Genomic DNA, 18,230 nt, shown 5'->3' with positions numbered 1-18,230 from the left:
GGCAGAGGGAGAGGGAGAAGCAGGCTCCGCGCTGAGCAGGGAGCCCGATGCAGGACTCGATCCCAGGACCCTGGGATCACGACCCAAGCCAAAGGCACATGCTTAACTGACTGAGCCACCCAGGCATCCCTTTATCATTATTTTTGAGAGATGCAGAGAAAGACTATGGGCTTTGGGGTCAGACTGGCATACCTCTTAGCTTTGTCATGGATACACGGTTTAACCTTGGGAAGTTACTGAAGTTACTGAACTTGTGGTAAAATATACGTAACATAAAATTGACCATTTTAACCATTTTTTTTAAGTGTCCAGTTCAGTAGCTTGAAGTACATGCACACTATTGTGTAACCATCATTACCATTCATCTTCAGAACTTTGTCAGTATCCCAGACTGGAAATCTGTACCACTAAACAATAATCTCAACTGAACTTATTTTAAACACCATCTTGTTCCACATCTGTTAAGGCTGGCATCATGGGGGCTGGGTTGCTAGAATTAAATGTGTTGGAAATTGCAAAGCCCCAAACATCTTACAGGTCCTTGGTACTTTCCATCCTTTGGTTCCAGCCCCCTGGATGCAACTTCAAAACTCCAGGTTGTGGGCAAAGTGTCCTTTGTAGCCACATTGGTGGCCCTCTACATTCCTATGCTCTCCCTCCCCGCCCGTGGTGCTCTGGTGATTTTTTTTTTTCTCAGAAATCTTCTTTTGTGAACATGAACAGCATATGCAGCGTGTTAACTCTTTTCAGATGCTTTTCAGATGTGCAAGGTGCTATTTGTGAGAGATAACTTGCCCATTAGATTTATTGTATAAATTAGGCCGAACACTAACTTGGAAAGAGGAAGCCAGTATCCATGGAAAATTTATTATTTTGAATCTACTGTTTAAAAAATGTTTCTTGAAGATGAAATGTGGTTTCCACTTGTGCATGATTACAAAGTCGAGAATCTAGAGTCATTTGAAGATAATCTTTCCTCCACACCTTTTTTGAATTACATACCAAAAAAATTGGAAGAGTTAAGGGGGCCCCCGACTTGGTTTAAGAACCTGATAAACTTGAAAGAATACAAAAAATGGCAGTGATGTTTTCACCAGATTTTCCCTTTTTTTTGCTTCGAATTCCTACCCTGCATACCTCTTCTTCCTTGTCACATGTGTTTTAATATCAGCAGAACATTTGAAGCGAACTTTTCCCCAGGCAAAAATTTTAAAGACTAAAATTACTTCAGGCCGTGGTGTGTGTCGACGAGTGCAAAGGTTGATTTTGGTGTTTTACTTTGTGGTATTTCCTTTCTTGCTGGCTTTTTTTGTCTTCTCAGTAGAGAGGTTGTGACCTCTAAATATGATAGGGGTAATGGTATTTGGATCTATCAATATGGCTCCTGCTTTGCACACTCATTTGCCTTCTAAAAGCCTGTTTCTTTTTCTAATGTCCTCCACATGTCTGACCTGGACCATGAAGTGCTTTGTTCCTGGGGTCATTCTGACTAGTAAATCGTTGGCTTCGCTTGCAGCCCGATAAAGGCAGATGTCAAATGTATCCTTCTTGTGAGGCTTGAGGGAGGTAGCAGTGACCCAGGTTCTGGCTGTCTGACTTCTGTTAACCTGGCGTGCCGTGGGGCTTGGCATTGCCAGTGTAGAAACTGACCAGAGGGTTGAAGCAAAGGCTGACAATTTCAGATTAGGGGCCACAACCTAAGTGTGATGACTCTTTTCACTCTTAATTGTGGGCAGCATGAAAGTGTGAACCATGTCTCAGCTGACCCTCGGGAGCTCAGCATTTCTTTATGTTTTATTCCAGCAAAAGGTGGATAGGGTGATGGAAAGGGTCCTGAAGTCCAGTGTAGGAAATGCCGAGTTCAAGTAAAGAGTTTAAAATAAACAGAGTAGAGGGAATTTCTCAGAACTGTTAGTCCTAAGCATTATGAACTCGAAGGTGGGGGGCAGCACTTTCCAGGTTTTATTTAATCCAGAACCCCCGAGGACATGGATACTCTAGGATGGGGATTTGCAACTGTTGTGATGAAGAGCAAGTTTTGTGGTTGGGCGGAGGGGTGTGAGCATTTTTTATTATGGCAAAATATACGTAACATAAAATTTACCATTTGAACCATTTTTAGGTGTCTAGTTCAGTGGCATGAAGTACATTAACCATGTTGGTGCAGTCATCACTATCCGTTTTTATTTATTTTTTATTTTTTTTCATCACTATCCGTTTTTAGAACTTCTCATCATCCCACACTGAAACCCTGTACCCATTAAACAATAGCTCCATTCATCTGAATCCTTAGCCCCTAGTAACCTCCCTTATCCATTCTGTCTCTATGAATTTTCCTGTCATTGTACAAGTGGAATCAGATCATATTTATCCTTTTGCATCTGGCTTATTTCACTTAGCACAAGGTTCATCCATCTTGCAGCATGTGTCAGAATTTCCTTCTTTTTTATGGCTGAATAATATTCCATTGTGTGTATATATCACATTTTGTTTATCCATTCCTCTGTTGATGGGCAGATGGTTTGGCTTGTTTCCACCTTTTGGCTACTGTGAATATGAACATTGATGTACAAGAATCTGTTTGAATCCCTTCTTCCAATTCCTTTGGGTATATACCTAGAAGGGGAATTGCTGGATCATACCGGAACTCCGTGTTTATCTTTTTAGGAACTGCCAAACTATCTTCCACAAAAGCTATACCATTTTACATTCCCACCAGCAATGCACAGAGATTCCAGTGTCTTCACATCCTTGCCAACTCTTGTTATTTTCCTTGTATTTTTTTAAATAGCCATTCTGCTGGGTGTCAAATGGCATCTCATTGTGGTTTTGATTTTCATTTTGTTGCTGTTTGTTTGATTTCTAGTCCAGTTTGGACTGATACGTGATTCGACTACCATTAACTACACAGTTCACATAATATGCAGGTTGGATAAGCATCCAGAATGGTGTATACCTTGTTCAGTGAGATGTGTCTATTGATCACATGCTTGGATGTGGTTAGATTGCCAAATTGTTATAAGAGTTTCTGAAAACTCATTTCTGGCTCTGCATTTATCTCATCATGTGTGAGTCATCCATGGACCCCAGTTTGACTGTCACTGCCTGAGAAATGCACAAGTCATATATTACATATCAAATATGTGAGTATTGTTTAATGAGGTATGATAGTTTCAGCAGTTTTATTCTACCATAATGTAAAGCTATTTTCATTAAATTCCCAAATGCAGTGAGTGAATGATGTTGGAAAACAATCTGGCAATATAACAATAACACTTAGGCCGTGTTTTAGAGCTAGTCTGAATAGTTTGGGGAATAGTTTGGTCATTTTTTGGAGAGATCGAGGCCTTGGAATCTAGACAGCTTTTCTGATAGGCTGGAATTCCGATTCTCCTGAGATAGTACTATGGTATTGACCCTCCAGTAGGCTTGAATGTCAAGTTCTGAAGAGGAGAAGCTGCTGCTATGTGGACAGTCATGAGTCTGGAATCCAGAAGGAGAGAGAAAATCAAGATGCTGGAGCCTTTGGGATTACACACTCTCTTTTCCTAAATGTCCTGAGGGAAGAAGAGCTAGCTAGGCTCCAGTCACTGTATTGACCAGGAACTGTGCTTGAAATCTCTTCCAACAGAGTTAGTTCATTAATTACATTCGCTTCGTTCTGTGGCTGGCTGTCTTTGGCATCAAGCCTATTAAGTTTGGGAAAGTGAGGCAGCATTACAGCTTAGTGTATAGGCTCTCTCAAAAGAACATCTTTAAAGGAAAACTAAATTTGTGATCAGTTATATTTAGAATGCTGAAAAACGGTAGTAGCAGTTCTGTACTCTACTCCGTAAGAACTTTGAGAGAAAAATCCACAGCTGATCCACTCTTGTGAAGGTGGCCAGTGTTGCTAGCTTTGTCTGCCCTGGGTCCCCTTACTAGGGAATTCTCCTTCTTTTGGAAACTCTTCTGCCCCCCACCCTTAGCCCTACCATTGATTAAAATGATTCCCGGTCTCTTTTACCCCATCCCATTAGTCACTGTAGGAGGGAACCTATTGGCCCTAGGCAGGCCAATAATGGTCTTTTCCTTATCCTGTGATTTTTTTTGAACTGCATGTGAAAAAGAGAATTAGTCCTCTTGGGAGGGTGACAACCTTCATATATGAAACTTGGGAACCAGGGATCCATGTGGAGGAAACCCGTCTGCGATGAAAGCAAATAAGCTAACATGCAGAATGAGCAGGCAAGAAATGAAGCAATTCCAGCTTCCAAACACACAAGGCCCTGGTTTCCAGTTGTTTCAAAGGGTCAGCTGCATCCCCACTCCCCTGTGGCTGGGAGGTATTGGGCTCTCTAATCCAGTATATGTCTATTTCCACCCAGGGTTTTCTCACTTGCAAATTAGAGTCCCAACTCTAACCGTGACCCCTTCCCACCTAAAGCCTTTCATACAATAAGTTTGCAATAAGTACCTTTGAATAAATTTTAAAAATAAACTAAAATTAATATAGTATAACCACTGGCTGTTGGATCTTCACTCTAACAGAGACTTATATTTTGCCTCCATTGCTGAAAAAATGTTAACAGATTGTTTTCAAATGCCTTACAATATCCAACCTTATATTCTTTTTTTAAAATTTTTTTTATTTTAAAGATTTTATTTATTTGAGAGAGAGAGAGAGAAACAGCATGAGAGGGGAGAGGGTCAGAGGGAGAAGCAGGCTCCCCGCTGAGCTGGGAGCCTGATGTGGGACTCGATCCTAGGACTCTGGGATCATGACCTGAGCCGAAGGCAGTCGCTTAACCAACTGAGCCACCCAGGCACCCTTTATACTCTTTTTTTAAAAAGCTTTTATATACAGAACCTGGCATCAGTGGAGTGAAGGGATTTAACTCTTGGGGGCTAATGGCCTCTATCTGTTGATGGAGGAAAAGTTGAAGGTGTAGTAGAGAGATTTTAGAACACAGAGGGGGCGTGTGAAAACCTCAGCAAGGATTGGGACAGGGGACTGACCAGGGACACCCAGAAGGATTACCAAGTGGACAAGGGGCCCAGTGAGGTGGGAGCTTATAAATTTATAGCAGCTCCAGATCCAATAACAGCACCATTATTTCCAGTAGCACCAGGATCGGGTCATTGGGGATTTAGGGTGATCGGTAAATAATACTCCTCTCTTCCCCCACCAGCTGAGGTATAAACACAGGAGGCAGATAGAGACCAAAATATCAGCTTTACTTCTCATGAAACAAATAGGAGAGCATGGGTTCAGAGCTGCAGCCAAGAGCATTTGCTGATCCTCACTCATGAATTAAACAGATTTATCCACCCATTCCTGGCACAGCTGGACAACCACAGGCCTCCCCCACAGAGAGAGGGCTCTTACCACATGGCAGAGACAGACAGGACACATATGTCTTATAGACAGGCTGACTTCCACCGCAGGGAAGTCCAAACTGGCAGGCTGAGCATGCCCCATTTCTTCCACCAATGCAACCAGGCGGAGGAGGCGTGAGGGGCTGGAAGCGTTGTCCCTCCATGTAGAAACATGAAGAGTGGGCATACCTGATCCCCAGAGCTGATTGGGTGGCTTGGCTGCCAGGCTCATCTCCAAGGCTGACTGTTCCACCTGCACTATTTCCTTTTCCTAGTCTTTGCTCCCTAACAGAAAGACAGAGAGGTGAGGATGTCGAAGATACAGGAAGGGGAGGGGTGGAATAGTCTCACTTGTCTGGACTGGATCATGAAGGAAACCAGGCAGCGAGGGGAGAGGGAAATGGACTGAGAAAGAAGGGCAGCACCTGGAGATGAAAGAGGGGCCGTTATGAGAGAAGGAGCCAGAAGCCTGGAGGGAGAGGGGCTAAATCCAGAGCAGGATGTTGGAGTTTAAAATTCCACAGGCTAGGTATAGGTGATGATTATGATCCTGAAACAGAGTGTGTAAGGAAGAACTATTGGAATCAAAGAAGTCAGAGAACTGTAAAGCCAGGTTATTGAACAGGCTGTCCATGAAGAATTTAAAGTCACCTAAAATGTTGACTGTTGAGTGGTGAGCTTGGCATCAGAGTCCCCCATGATTGTGACAGAAATAATGAGTAGAACAGAAGATCATTATGGTGAAGAACTGATGGCTCAAACCTCAAATGAAATGAGGATGGCTCCTGAGGATGATAAGACCAAGATGATTGTCTGGGAGGGGCAAGGAAGAGCTGGGTCAATCAGGGTGCCATGTTTCTCCTGATGTGCAGCTTGCCTAAAAGAAATAATTGGCCAACCATCTTTTGACCCATTATACCTTATCTCATAATCTCTTCTCTGCCAAACTCCCCAAAGGTGTCTCTATGTGTATTCTCCATTGTTTTGGTTCTACACTGATCTCTTAACTTTCTGCAATCTGGTTTTTACCCTATCGTTACAGTGAAGTTCTCCCAAAAGTCAGTAATGTCCCTTTAATCAGAAAATCCATTCATTGATGACTTGACAGTTTTCATTCTAATGGAAGTGAGTATCATAATGGAAAACATTCATTGTGCCAAACATTGTTCTCTTCTGGGCACTTTATGTATATTTTCTTACTTAACTCCACACAAGAGCCCTATGATATTATGCGTATCCCCATTTTTATGGTCGTTTGTTCATTTTCTGCATATTTATTGGAGATGTGCTTACCATATACCAGAGATTGTTTTAGGTAATATCTAGGTAAGAAAAAGAGCAGCGCTGAGGCCCCCGGAAGGGTTGGTTGAAGAACAGTATGGAATTGTATCTGGTTGCAGGGAGAGGGAGAGTGGTGGAGACAAGTTCCGAGAGGTAGTGGGCAGAAGCTTCTGTAGGGCTTTGGAGACCACTGTGAGGATTTGTGCTGTTAGAAGAGGAAACTGAGGCAGGGACCGGTTAAGCAACTTGCCCATGGCTATGCGGTCAGGAAGTGGCAGCGTGGGGACTCTGGATGTGATGCTGCAGCATTTGGCACTGGACACATAGGCTCTCTGAACAGTGCTCTCATTTGGCTTCCCTGGCCGTCTTGCCTGGTTCTCCTTCTACTCTCATTTGCTTCTCCTCAGTCATAATGGGCTCCTTCTCTTCGAACAGTCCTTTAAATATTGGCATTCTGGATGGTCCTGTTTTAGTCTCTCCTGTTCTGTCTAAACTCCCCTGGGCAGTATCATGCTCTGCCCTCCTTCTGCAATGGGCATGTTCTGGTGATTTCCAAACCTGCATATTCCCCTGGAGCGTCACTTCTGAGCTCCAGACCCAAATATAAGCTCCCAAAGAACTGTGGTTCTTTGAATATATGTTCCAGCCTTTATCATTTCTGATTCTCACAAATCTCCCCCTCCTGTGTTCCTTCAGATGGCCTCAGTGGCTAAAAACCTCAACCTCAAACCCCATCCTCCTCCTCATTCTCTACTCTCAAATCCACTCAACTGCCAAGCCAACAGGGCTGCTCACAACCGCCTCCTCTTTTCTGTTCTTACTGCTGGGTGAGTTCAGGCTTTCCAAGTCTCTCCCTGAGCTCTTGTAATAATCTCTTAAGTGGACCCTATCCCCTCCTCCCAGTGGATCTCTCCCACTGCCACTGGACACAGTCTCTTTAAATAAAGATTGGATCCTCAGACTCCTTCCGTCCTCATCAACTGGCCTTGATTTCCCCCTGCCTACACAACAGTCCAGATCCTTCACAGGGCTCCACATGTCCTCCAGCTCCCCTCTCGTGACTTTCTTCCCCTCCCCCAGCTTTTCCTTCTCTCCCTGCCACCCGCCATGCTTCTGCTCATTTTCCATCCATAAATTGTTTTCTGCTCCTTCAAGCAGCCACCCAGCTGCCACCTTCTGGGTCAGGCTTCCCCAGAACCCCTCCCCCCCCGCTTCCCCCCTCCCCTGCCCCAGGCAGAACAAGCCACCTCCCGATGGAAGGCCTGCTATCCTCATTAAGCACTCCCAGCAAATATAAATGCATTGAAAGTCTGCCCAGTGCTGATTGTTCTGGGCACCTGCCAGTTGCTGGAGCTTGGCTGGAACCCATACAGGCTGGGAGAGCAACTGTGAACACATGGCAGGTATAGGAAATCCCCAAATTCTATTAATTGTGGGGTAAGTTCCCAGAGATCTTTTGGTAATGTATTCCTTAAGTTCTGAATTTTGTTATTGCTTTTCTGCTAAAGGCAGTTTATTTGCTTCAAATGTCGAAAACCTAACAAAAATCATGTTTTTATTAAAAAAAAAAAAAGGCCTTATAGGTAGAATAGAAAAGTAACATTAGGGTTATTGATTTTCCAAAAGGCTCTGATCTTCTCTGATACACTTGCAGATCTTTTTGAGATATCCTAATCCTTATTAAGATTTTTAAAGCAAATATTTATTATATCTATACATTATAGAAAATGTATTAAAATAAGATCAGCAGGTATAATTCCAGTTTACATTTTGATAGATACTCTTTTCATCTATCAAAACAGAAAATTATAGGGATGCTTTTTATATATGGCATTTTGAATACCTGCAGGATAGGAGTCTCGGTTCATCTGAAACACAAACTGAGCATTATCTTCATTTTCTGTGAACTCCAAATCCACCATCATGTTGACCTGTCCTTATTGGCTGTAAAGGAAAGAAAGCCAAGGAGATTGGACAGAGAAGGGAGCTTCCTACCACCTGTCTGGTTTCCCTAGAGAACCATTAAATGCTGGAGCCTTCCCCTGAGCCAGAAAGCTGCATGCTGTCCCACAGTGGATCAAGGAGAGAGAGAAGTCCCTTTCCGGTTGGAAATGACAGCTGGAGAAAGGGAAAGGTCGCAGCAGATCCTTGCCTGCCATCTGAAGACAAGAGGGAGAAAGGATCAGCTGTGGTGTGTCTTGGGGGTTACACTGATATGAATTGCTGACCCACCTTTCTCCCCTCTTCCCTCCCGTCGTACTGCCTTGGGCTGAGGAAGCCTTTTCTGTGGCCTCTGGGATCATTCATCTTACTTTAGCCAAGAGGGATGTTGCTTGGCATTTCTCAATACATGCTCTTTCCCACTGGAATGTTGTTCTGCTCAGCAGGTAGGTCCATTCAGGTACATTTTGGATTAAGTAAGCATTCCAGTTCTGGGGGCTACCATGAAAAGACGATTTCCATGAGATAATTACAAATGAGCAGCTATCTTACAAATGGACTTTTGGTACATAGCTTGTGAGTAAATTTGAGGCAGCCTGAAGAAAAGTGCCAGGATGGCAGTTGGTAACAGTAACTGAACAACAATAACAGCAACTCTGTTTTAAAATGTTCCTTCTTTCTTTTTTAACCAGGTCCCATGTCATTGGCAAGAGCTATAAATAGACACTGGGTCTGTTTTTCATGGATGGATCAAGTGTTCCTCATTTCACCTTCCACAGGCTTTTCTTGTCCCAAGTTGACAAGAATGTAATAATAACTTTCATATAATGAGTGCCCAGAAGGAGCCAGACATTGGGCTGTGCTTTTAATATGTAGCTTCTGGGGCGCCTGGGTGGCTCAGTCGGTTAAGCGACTGCCTTCGGCTCAGGTCACGATCCTGGAGTCCCGGGATCGAGTCCTGCATCGGGCTCCCTGCTTGGCAGGGAGTCTGCTTCTCCCTCTGACCCTCCTCCCTCTCATGCTCTCTGTCTCTCATTCTCTCTGTCTCAAATAAATAAATAAAATCTTAAAAAAAAAAAAATATGTAGCTTCTGTAATTCTAGTGTCTCTGTAAGGTTGATGGCTCCCCCACCTTTCAGATTCGGAATCTGAGGATCAGAAAGGTTAGGGACGATGCCCATGGCCACAAAGCTAATAAATGGTTGAGACTGGAATTCTAACTGGAGACCTTCAGATTCCAAAGCTGTTTTGCTGTGTCCCTTGATATATTTGTTCTTCTCTCACTTCACTCTTCTTTTTTTTTTTTTTTAAGAGAGAGAGAGCACGGGGGTGGAGGGAGGTGCGGGGGGAGGGGCAGGGACAGAGGCAGAGGGAGAGAGAGAATCTTAAGCAGGCTCCACACCCAGCACAGAGCCTGTTGTGGGGCTTGATCTCATGACCCTGAGACCCTGACCTGAGCCAAAATCAAGAGTCAGACACTCAACTGACTGAGCCACCCAGGCACCCCTCATTTCCACCATCTAATTGGAAGGCAGACCTTTGTTTAGGGGTGTCTTGAACAAATCCAGCTATTTAATATATCATGGACATTAATCCAGAAGATAAGACACTTTTGTTGTTAAATCCTTATTATTTCACCTACTAGAATGTCAGCTCCATGAGGATAAAGAATTTTTTTTCCATTCTTGTAAGTCCCTAGAATGCAGTATTTAATTTACTTTAAATATTTAGTGAGTACCTGCTATATTCCGGGGATAGTGCTATAGTCTGGAGGTAGAGACCATCCTGGGCTTTCCTTCATCTTGCCTTTGAAGCAAGAAAAGAAGGTGGCAAAGTACAAGGACCTTTTTCAGAGAAGAGGCCCTGGCGGGGTAGAAAGCTCAGGCCTTAACCCTGGAGCTCTGGGGAGTGTGTTCATGCACAGCGCAGGCCCACAAATTAATGCAATGGGAAGCCACTGAACCAAGAACAAGGAGGAGCTAATACCTGGTGGTTACAAAAGCAGCCGTATGAATACATACATTAATATTAGTCTCACACAAAATGGACTCTTTAGGAACTTGATGTTAAGCATCTGGGTTGAATTGAGACTCATGTTACAGTATTTTCCAGTCAGCCAGAGATGGTAACTTTCCATTAGTGGTGCTGGAGCATTTACCTTGGTGACTTGCACTAGTTGTCCCTGAGGCAACCATTATTTTCTGCTTGAGTTTTATGACATTGGTCTTGCCAGCCACGTCATGTAGTTGAATACACTTCTACGAAAAATTTTTTAAAGATTTTATTTATTTATTTTAGAAAGAGTGAGAAAGAGAGTGCAAGTGGAGTGGGGAGGGGCAGGGGGAGAGAGAGAATCTCAAGCAGACTCCGTGCTGAGCAAGGAGCCTGACAAGGGGCTTGATCTCACGACCCTGAGGTCATGACCTGAGCCAAAACCAAGAGCTGGACGCTTAACTGACTGAGCCACCCAGGCGCCCCATGCTTCTACACATTTAAAAACCTTCTCTTCAAACTTTTTTTGGAAAATGTTCAAAGGTACAGAGAAGTTGGAAGAATGACATAGTGAATCCCTGCATCTCATTCACCTGGACTAGGGCCTATGGGCCAAATCCAGCCCAGGACCTGTTTTTGTAAATGTGTCAGAATACACACACTCTCATTCATTTATGTATTGTCTGGCTACAGTGACAGAATTGAGTCATTTTGACAGAGACCATTATGGGCCTACAAAGCCATAATTACTACCTAGTCTTTTACAGAAGAAGTCTGCCAATCCCTAATTTAGATTCACCAATTGTTAATATTTTGCCATATTTGCTTTACCTCTTTCTCTATGGTGGGTAAACATTCTCTCTCTCTCTCTTACATGCACACACCCTTATTTTTTTTTTCTGACCATTTGAAATTATGTCGTAGGCATTATGATAAATTGTCCTAAATAATGTATATGTTTGCTTAAAAATAAAGGCATTCTCTCATATAATTACAATATCACCATCATCCTGCCTAAGAAAATTAACATTCATTCAATAACATCATCCAACATACAGTCCATATTTAAATTAGATGTTTATAGCCTTATTTTCCTTTTTTGCATCTAGGATCCAGTCAGAGGTCATCAATTACATTTGGTCCTCATGTCTCTGTAATGTCCAGTTTTTGTTTTTTTTAATGACATTGACTTTTTTGAAGAGTCCCTTAAAAACTCTTTCTGAAGACTTCCTAAGTTTTAATGGGTTTGTAACACTACGATAGTGAGAGCTAACATATTGGTCACTGTCGTAAATCAGTGACTTTTACTTCTTCTCCTGAGGGATTGAGATGCTGTTGTACTGCTTGCCTTCTGGAGCTAACACACTAAGATGTGAGTTTTGCTTGGAATTGTGAATGTGGAAAAATTTTAGCATGAAGAGCAAGGCAGATGGGAGTTTGCAGGATGCATTTTATGTAATTAAAGGCACAGTCCTTTTTACCCACTCTGGTTGTTGCCCCTGTAAACTCTTGGCCATGGAGCTTTTTCTTCTGGTTTTCTCCTGGTCGGGGTCTGGCTCCCCTCTAGCATCATTGGTTGCAGCAAGGAGCTGGAAGGAGACCTGCAGTCCTTTAAATCTCCCAGTCTAAATTGTTCAGTGGACAACACGATGTTGTTGGGTTTGCAGTCTGTGTAATGAAGATAGTGTGGCACTCCAGGGCACATCTGGGAATGCATAAGGGAAGGGCACCTCCTTGCCTTTCTTAAGAAACTGAGGTGCCACAGTCATGTTCCTCTTATGGGCCTCGTGCTGGTCACAGGTTGGTCCTTATCTTGTGATCCCAAATGACTCCTAGAGAGTGCCAGGACCCATCCTTTGTTTTCCTCTGGGCAACAAGCCCTCAGACCAACCAGAAAGATAGTTGCATGCCATAGAAGAGACTCACATGAACATCTAATAAAACTCTGAAGATGGGAGGGGGGATAGAAAAACTTCAAGGAGATATTTGATAATTTTAAAACCTGCAAAGTAATTGAAGGAGAGACTGGCAGGGTATGACTAACTTCAGACTATGACCAGCTCATTGTCACTCTACAAGAGGTCTTTTTTTTTTTTTTTTTAAAGATTTTATTTATTTATTTGACAGAGACAGATAGCGACAGCAGGAACACAAGCAGGGGGAGTGGGAGAGGGAGAAGCAGGCTTCCTGCAGAGCAGGGAGCCCAATGTGGGGCTCGATCCCAGGACCCTGGGATCATGACCGGAGCCGAAGGCAGACGCTTAATGACTGAGCCACCCAGGCGCCCCTCTACAGGAGGTCTTGTGAATGACATGGGTCTTGTGCATGATGGCACATTGTAACTGCTGAAGAAGATCCAGGGACCCAGGGAAAACACGGGAAAGAAGACATTCTGGGAGGGGCCACCCTCCATGATTGGTGGGGGGGAGTGAGATTGTGGTATCTCCTCATCGGTTTCCCTGCCTCCTGTCTTAGTCCTTTGAAGTCCTTCATACCCTCTACTTTCCCCTACGCCTGCCCCCAAAAATCTACTTCTGCTGCAGATCTGAGCATCATTTCTCAGATTACAGCCCCTCTCCGATTTCCACAGCCTACCTTCCATGGCCATCAAGGCCTCTGTGATCAGCCCCTAACTTCCTTTGGTGCCAGCCTCAGATTTGATGCCTCAGTTTGTCTTATATGCCGTGTGTTTGCACCTCCATCCTTTGCTGGCTGTGTGACCTTGGGCAAGGTGCTTGATTGTTCTGTGCCTCAGATTGCTCATCCATAAATGAGGATGATAATAGTATCTGTTATTGGTGCCTACTAAGTACCTACTAAGGTCAGATAGTAGTCCCTACTAAGGTCGTACAGGGGTTAAGTGAGTTAGCATATACAAAGCTCTTGGGGGAATATTTGGCATATAAAAGTTATATAAAGGTTAGCAATCTATTGCTATTGCTCTTACTGTTTTGCGCCTGGGTATATTAATTTTTCATTGTTGCATAAAAAATTACTATAAACTTAGAGTCTTAAATCAACACCCATTTCTTATCTTAGTTTCTGTAGATCAGAAGTATGGACATGGCATGACCTTGGCTCAGAGTCTCAAGGGGCTGAAATCAAGGTGTTCATGGGGGCTGAGGTTCTATCTGAGCTTCCAAGCCTCATCCAAGCTTATGTGTTTGTTGATAGAATCCATCTCCTTGCAGCCATAGAACTCTTGGCCACCAGGAATTCTATTCACTTTCTTTTAAATCCTCCCCTGATTATGTCAGGTCCAATCAGATAATCTTCCTTTTGATTAACTCAGAGGCTACTGGTTAGTAAGGTAATCACAGAGTAATATCCATCACCTTCACAGGTCCCACTTGCTCTTCAGGGGAGGCGATTATGCAGGCTGTGTATGCCAGGGAGCAGCATTCTTGAGGGTCATCTTAGAATGTTACCTGTAGACTGGGTGATTGGGAAATACTGTGCCTCTTGTTTGCTTTGTTGAACTGTGCTTGCGTGAGTATATGATTCAGTAACTACCATCATCATTTCTGATTTCTGTAGCAACTTTCTTAGAGTTTTCAGATGGATTCACACTGGTCTGGCCCCAGGAGCCAACCTTTATTATTCCTCTCTTGTAGTTCTAACTGATGGGACCAGTTAGCTTGTCAGAAATCTTCTAGAAAGAGGACAATTAGGAACTTGCAACCGAGGAATCTGCTGCTAATACCCGGGAGTTCCAAAAGGCTGACCCACAGTTGCAATCCCTTCCAGGGTCATCTGCTCATTCTTGACTCTCAACAGATGAAGGGCAGAACCCTTAATTGTCAATTGTGCCTGATATTCTGCCAGTTCAAAGAAAATATGTACCTGCTAGAGAAAATGTTCACTTTGAAAAGGTCTTTTGCATTGTTTTCAAAAGCTTTCCTTGCTCCTCTTTTTTCCCTTCACTATTAAGTCTAGATTTTCCCATTTTCCCAGTCTAAATTTTTTCCCATTTAATTCAATTCATAGTTCACAAAGAGGTATTATCAGTCAAAACCTGCTGATAAAAAATGTATTTTAGAAGGTCAGTTTAAAAGAAAAACCAATTGATGACATTTGGGTAGTAAAACCAACTTTTAAAAAATATATCAGTTTTGAACCAAATTCTTGCAATAAGACATGGACAAAACTTGGAAGTTCTCGGGGATACCTGGCTACTATGAGTCCTGGTCCCCCAAAAGATGCTATGTTCTGCTTTGCAATGATATTTTACTTGCAGTTTTATGCAAATGTGTTAAGGTAAAGGGGGAAAAATGCATTTGGCATGGCTGTGGGTTTAGAAGATTGAAAGTGTCTGTTTATCTTGGAATATCCTAACAAAGTATGATTCTATTATCCAACAAGCCAAAATTTAGATCTGATTCTTGCTGTCTTAATGATTGACATCCCTCTGGTAATTTGGACTATTAGAGAGGAGGGACTGGTTCATAAAGATAATATAAAATAATATAGACTTGGATTTCTTTTCTTCCTTTCAGGACAATATCATCTTGTTCTTGAGAGGTTGTAAAGAGCTTGGTCTTAGAGAATCTCAACTTTTTGACCCAAGTGACCTACAGGATACGTCCAACAGAGTAACAGTCAAGTAAGTAACACAAGATTTATGTTTAAGGAAAACCTATTTATGGTTTGATTTGTAGCTTTATGATAATGTTGTAATGTCTAAGAGGCAGAGTATTGGACATGTCTAATAAAATAAAAATGTGAAGGTAAAGAGCAAGCTTTCAAAACAAGACACATTGGCCTTCCCCCTGTGTGTAGCTTTCATTTTGGTCAAACGTAATTTCTTTGAAATGCAAAAATCACACATAGAGTGTTAAAATGTTAAAGAGGAGAAACATGTTAGGTGAGACTTACTGGAGGGAGAGGTAAGGGAGAAATATGCACAGAATCTGTGTGTGTTAGACAGAAAGAAAACCTTTATTCACTCTAGTTGGGCATTTGAATAGGCTCTTGGAAGACTACAAACTTGGTAAACAGATCCAAACTCTGTTTATTATGCAAAGAGGTCAATAGATTATGGAGAAATGGCTTCCTCATTTACATTTGTAACTGTTTTCTCATATGTCAGTGATCAGGTTCTTTGAAGATGGATTATTGGCCATTTGACTGTTGTTGACTGTGTCTACTCACTGAGCCATGTTTGCAGCCAAAGAATTTTTGGGAAAGAATGGCACAGTAAGAGAAAAGGCAGTGTGTTTCTCTGGAAAGGAATAGCTGGTGACCGGGGTAATGAGAAGAAAGACTCTTATGAGATGATAGCGACGACTTTTCCTGTAGTTTAGAAGTCCTTCCCAGTCTACACATTTCATACAAAACATTTTCCACTTCAAACAATATTTGACATGAATATGCCTTAATAATAGGCTTAATTACATACAAAGGGTTTGTGGATTGGCTACACTTCTTTTGATCACTTTTGGATCATTGTATCATGGAAGTACAGAAAAGGGACAGAAGCCAAAATGCAGAGCTGCTAATTTGATACTCTTTGCCAATATTGATTGGGGGAAAAAACGGAAACTACTGAATGAAATCAAGCTAGTTTATATTGGATTTTATGATTCATGACTGGGAATAAGGGAGAATCAGCCATAATTGATTATATAAAATCACACTTCTCTGTTGTCAATGTGCCTTTCTTTGATATTTCTCATGGAAAAATTTTACTTAAGGGCAAAAATAGAATACAAATTATGGTATTTGAATATGGAAAACCACCATAAACCTCATTTTAAGATGGTTATTTCTTTATTTGTTTATTTATTTGAGAAAGCATGAGCAGGGGGAGAGACAGAGGGAGAGGGAGAAGCAGACTCCCCGCTGAGCAGGGAGCCTGACGTGGGGCTCGATCCCAGGACCCTGGGATCATGACCTGAACTGAAGGCAGACGCTTAACCGCTTAACCAACTGAGCCACCCCGGCGCCCCTCCCTCATTTTAGACATCACGTGCTCCGTATATTACTGCACCTAAAACCAGCCTATATAAATTGTTCATTTTAGGAAATGGTTTCTGACTCATCTGACGTTTGTTCCACCTGAGTGGCACGGGACCAGAAACAATAGTAACTATATGACGTCATAACAATTAGTCTCACACACACGTTGCTTGTGTGTGACCAGTAGTATAGTGAGCTAAGGTAGTGAAGAAAAGTTTCTTTTGATGGTGTTGTCAGCTGCATTTCCTTTTTTTGGAGCTACTCTAAATCCATATGTCACTAAACCAGGAGAATTCGGAGACAGTTTGGTTTTAGAAATTAAGAATTTTTCTTACCTTTATTGCTTATCTACAAATAACTGGCATCAGGAAGTCAGGGGTCTGGCCCTCGATCTGCTACTCCCTTTTGTATAATCCTAAGCAAGTTCCTTTCCTTTGGTAGGGCTCTGTGTCTTCAACTGTAAGATGGAATTGGACAGAAGGTCCTCACAGGCATGATGCTAGCTAAAACCTGCTCAGTGCTCCGCTTGCTCAGTTCTGGGAAGATGATTCAGCCAACTTCCAAAGAAAAAGGCACAGAAAACAACGTAAAGAGGAAAAGTCCCTTAGACCAATGGCACACACAGTCACATCTCCATTACACTGTACCATCTTCCCCTTCTCCTGTTTCTTTTCCCCTCTGTCATTTTTCTTTATCTTTCTAGCTGCTTCTTTCTCCATCTCCTTTTCTTCCTGGTGCTTCCCTTCCCTTCTTTATCCTGTCTTTCCATCTCTCTCTCCTTTTGCATTCCTTCTCATTTTCTTCCCTTTTTAGTTTTTCCTTTACTTGAGCATTATTATTTTCTTTAAGCAATGCTTTTCCATCGCCTTCTCCTATGACTTTATCGTTTTTCATTCATTCAATAACTATTTACTGAGCAGCTACTATGTGTCAGATACTTTCCAGTCATTAGACAGTTGGAATGAGCAAGATAGCCAACACTCCCTGTTCACATGTAATTTACACACAGTGTCAGGAAATAAGAAATAAACAAGTAAATAAATCAAAAAAACTGCAGGGAGTGGTAAGTGCTAAGAAGGAAGTAAAAGATGATGTGAAAGATAGTGACCATCACAATATATACATATATCAAATCAGCATGTTGTGTTCTTTAAACTTATACAATGTCATATGCCTATTACATCTCAATAAAACTGGGGAAAAAAAAGATAGTGACCAGTCCAGGAGTGGTCAAGCATAGCCTCTCTGAAGAGGTGGCATTTCAGCTGAAGGCTATGGGCGGAGACATGAGTGGGAGAAAGCAAGAACCCATCAAGCGAAGACCTGTAGAGTGTTCAAGGCAGAGGAAGATCAAGTAGAAAGGCTGGGGAAGAGAAACAAACTCAGTGTTTAAAAAGAAAAGTATGTGGTGTGGTAGAAGGGTGATGAGCGAGAACAAGTGTGGTGGGAGGAATGGTCGGTCCGTAAGCATTGCAGGATGCTGAACCTGGATTAATTATGGAGAAAAATTTTCATTTCACAGTATGAGTATCTAGAAGAACATAAAGAATTTTACATCCAAGTTATGCCATAAATTCATTTACAGTACTTAGAAAATCATTTCTAGTTTCAGTGAAGGGTGGGGCACGGAATGAGCTCTCTGCTTCACAACTTTTCTGTAAATGATCCTGGTGTCGTTTGGCACTGGATGAGGGACATTT

The 18,230-nt window shown here is 42.4% G+C and overlaps 1 protein-coding gene across 1 annotated transcript in view; it reads left to right on the top strand.

Annotated features, from left to right (window-relative positions):
* LIMCH1 (LIM and calponin homology domains 1) overlaps positions 1-18,230 on the top strand; it is a 324,230-nt gene that overhangs the window by 203,102 nt on the left and 102,898 nt on the right. The window contains exon 4 of the mRNA XM_035005588.1: positions 15,069-15,175. Within this exon, the coding sequence (XP_034861479.1) occupies positions 15,069-15,175 (107 nt within the window). The remainder of the gene's footprint in view (positions 1-15,068; positions 15,176-18,230) is intronic.

This window comes from Mirounga leonina, unplaced genomic scaffold (genome assembly GCF_011800145.1).
Source record: "Mirounga leonina isolate KUSES-001 unplaced genomic scaffold, KU_Mleo_1.0 Mir_129, whole genome shotgun sequence".
Classification (NCBI taxonomy): Eukaryota; Metazoa; Chordata; class Mammalia; order Carnivora; family Phocidae; genus Mirounga; species Mirounga leonina.
This window is presented reverse-complemented; position numbering and strand designations above follow the sequence as displayed.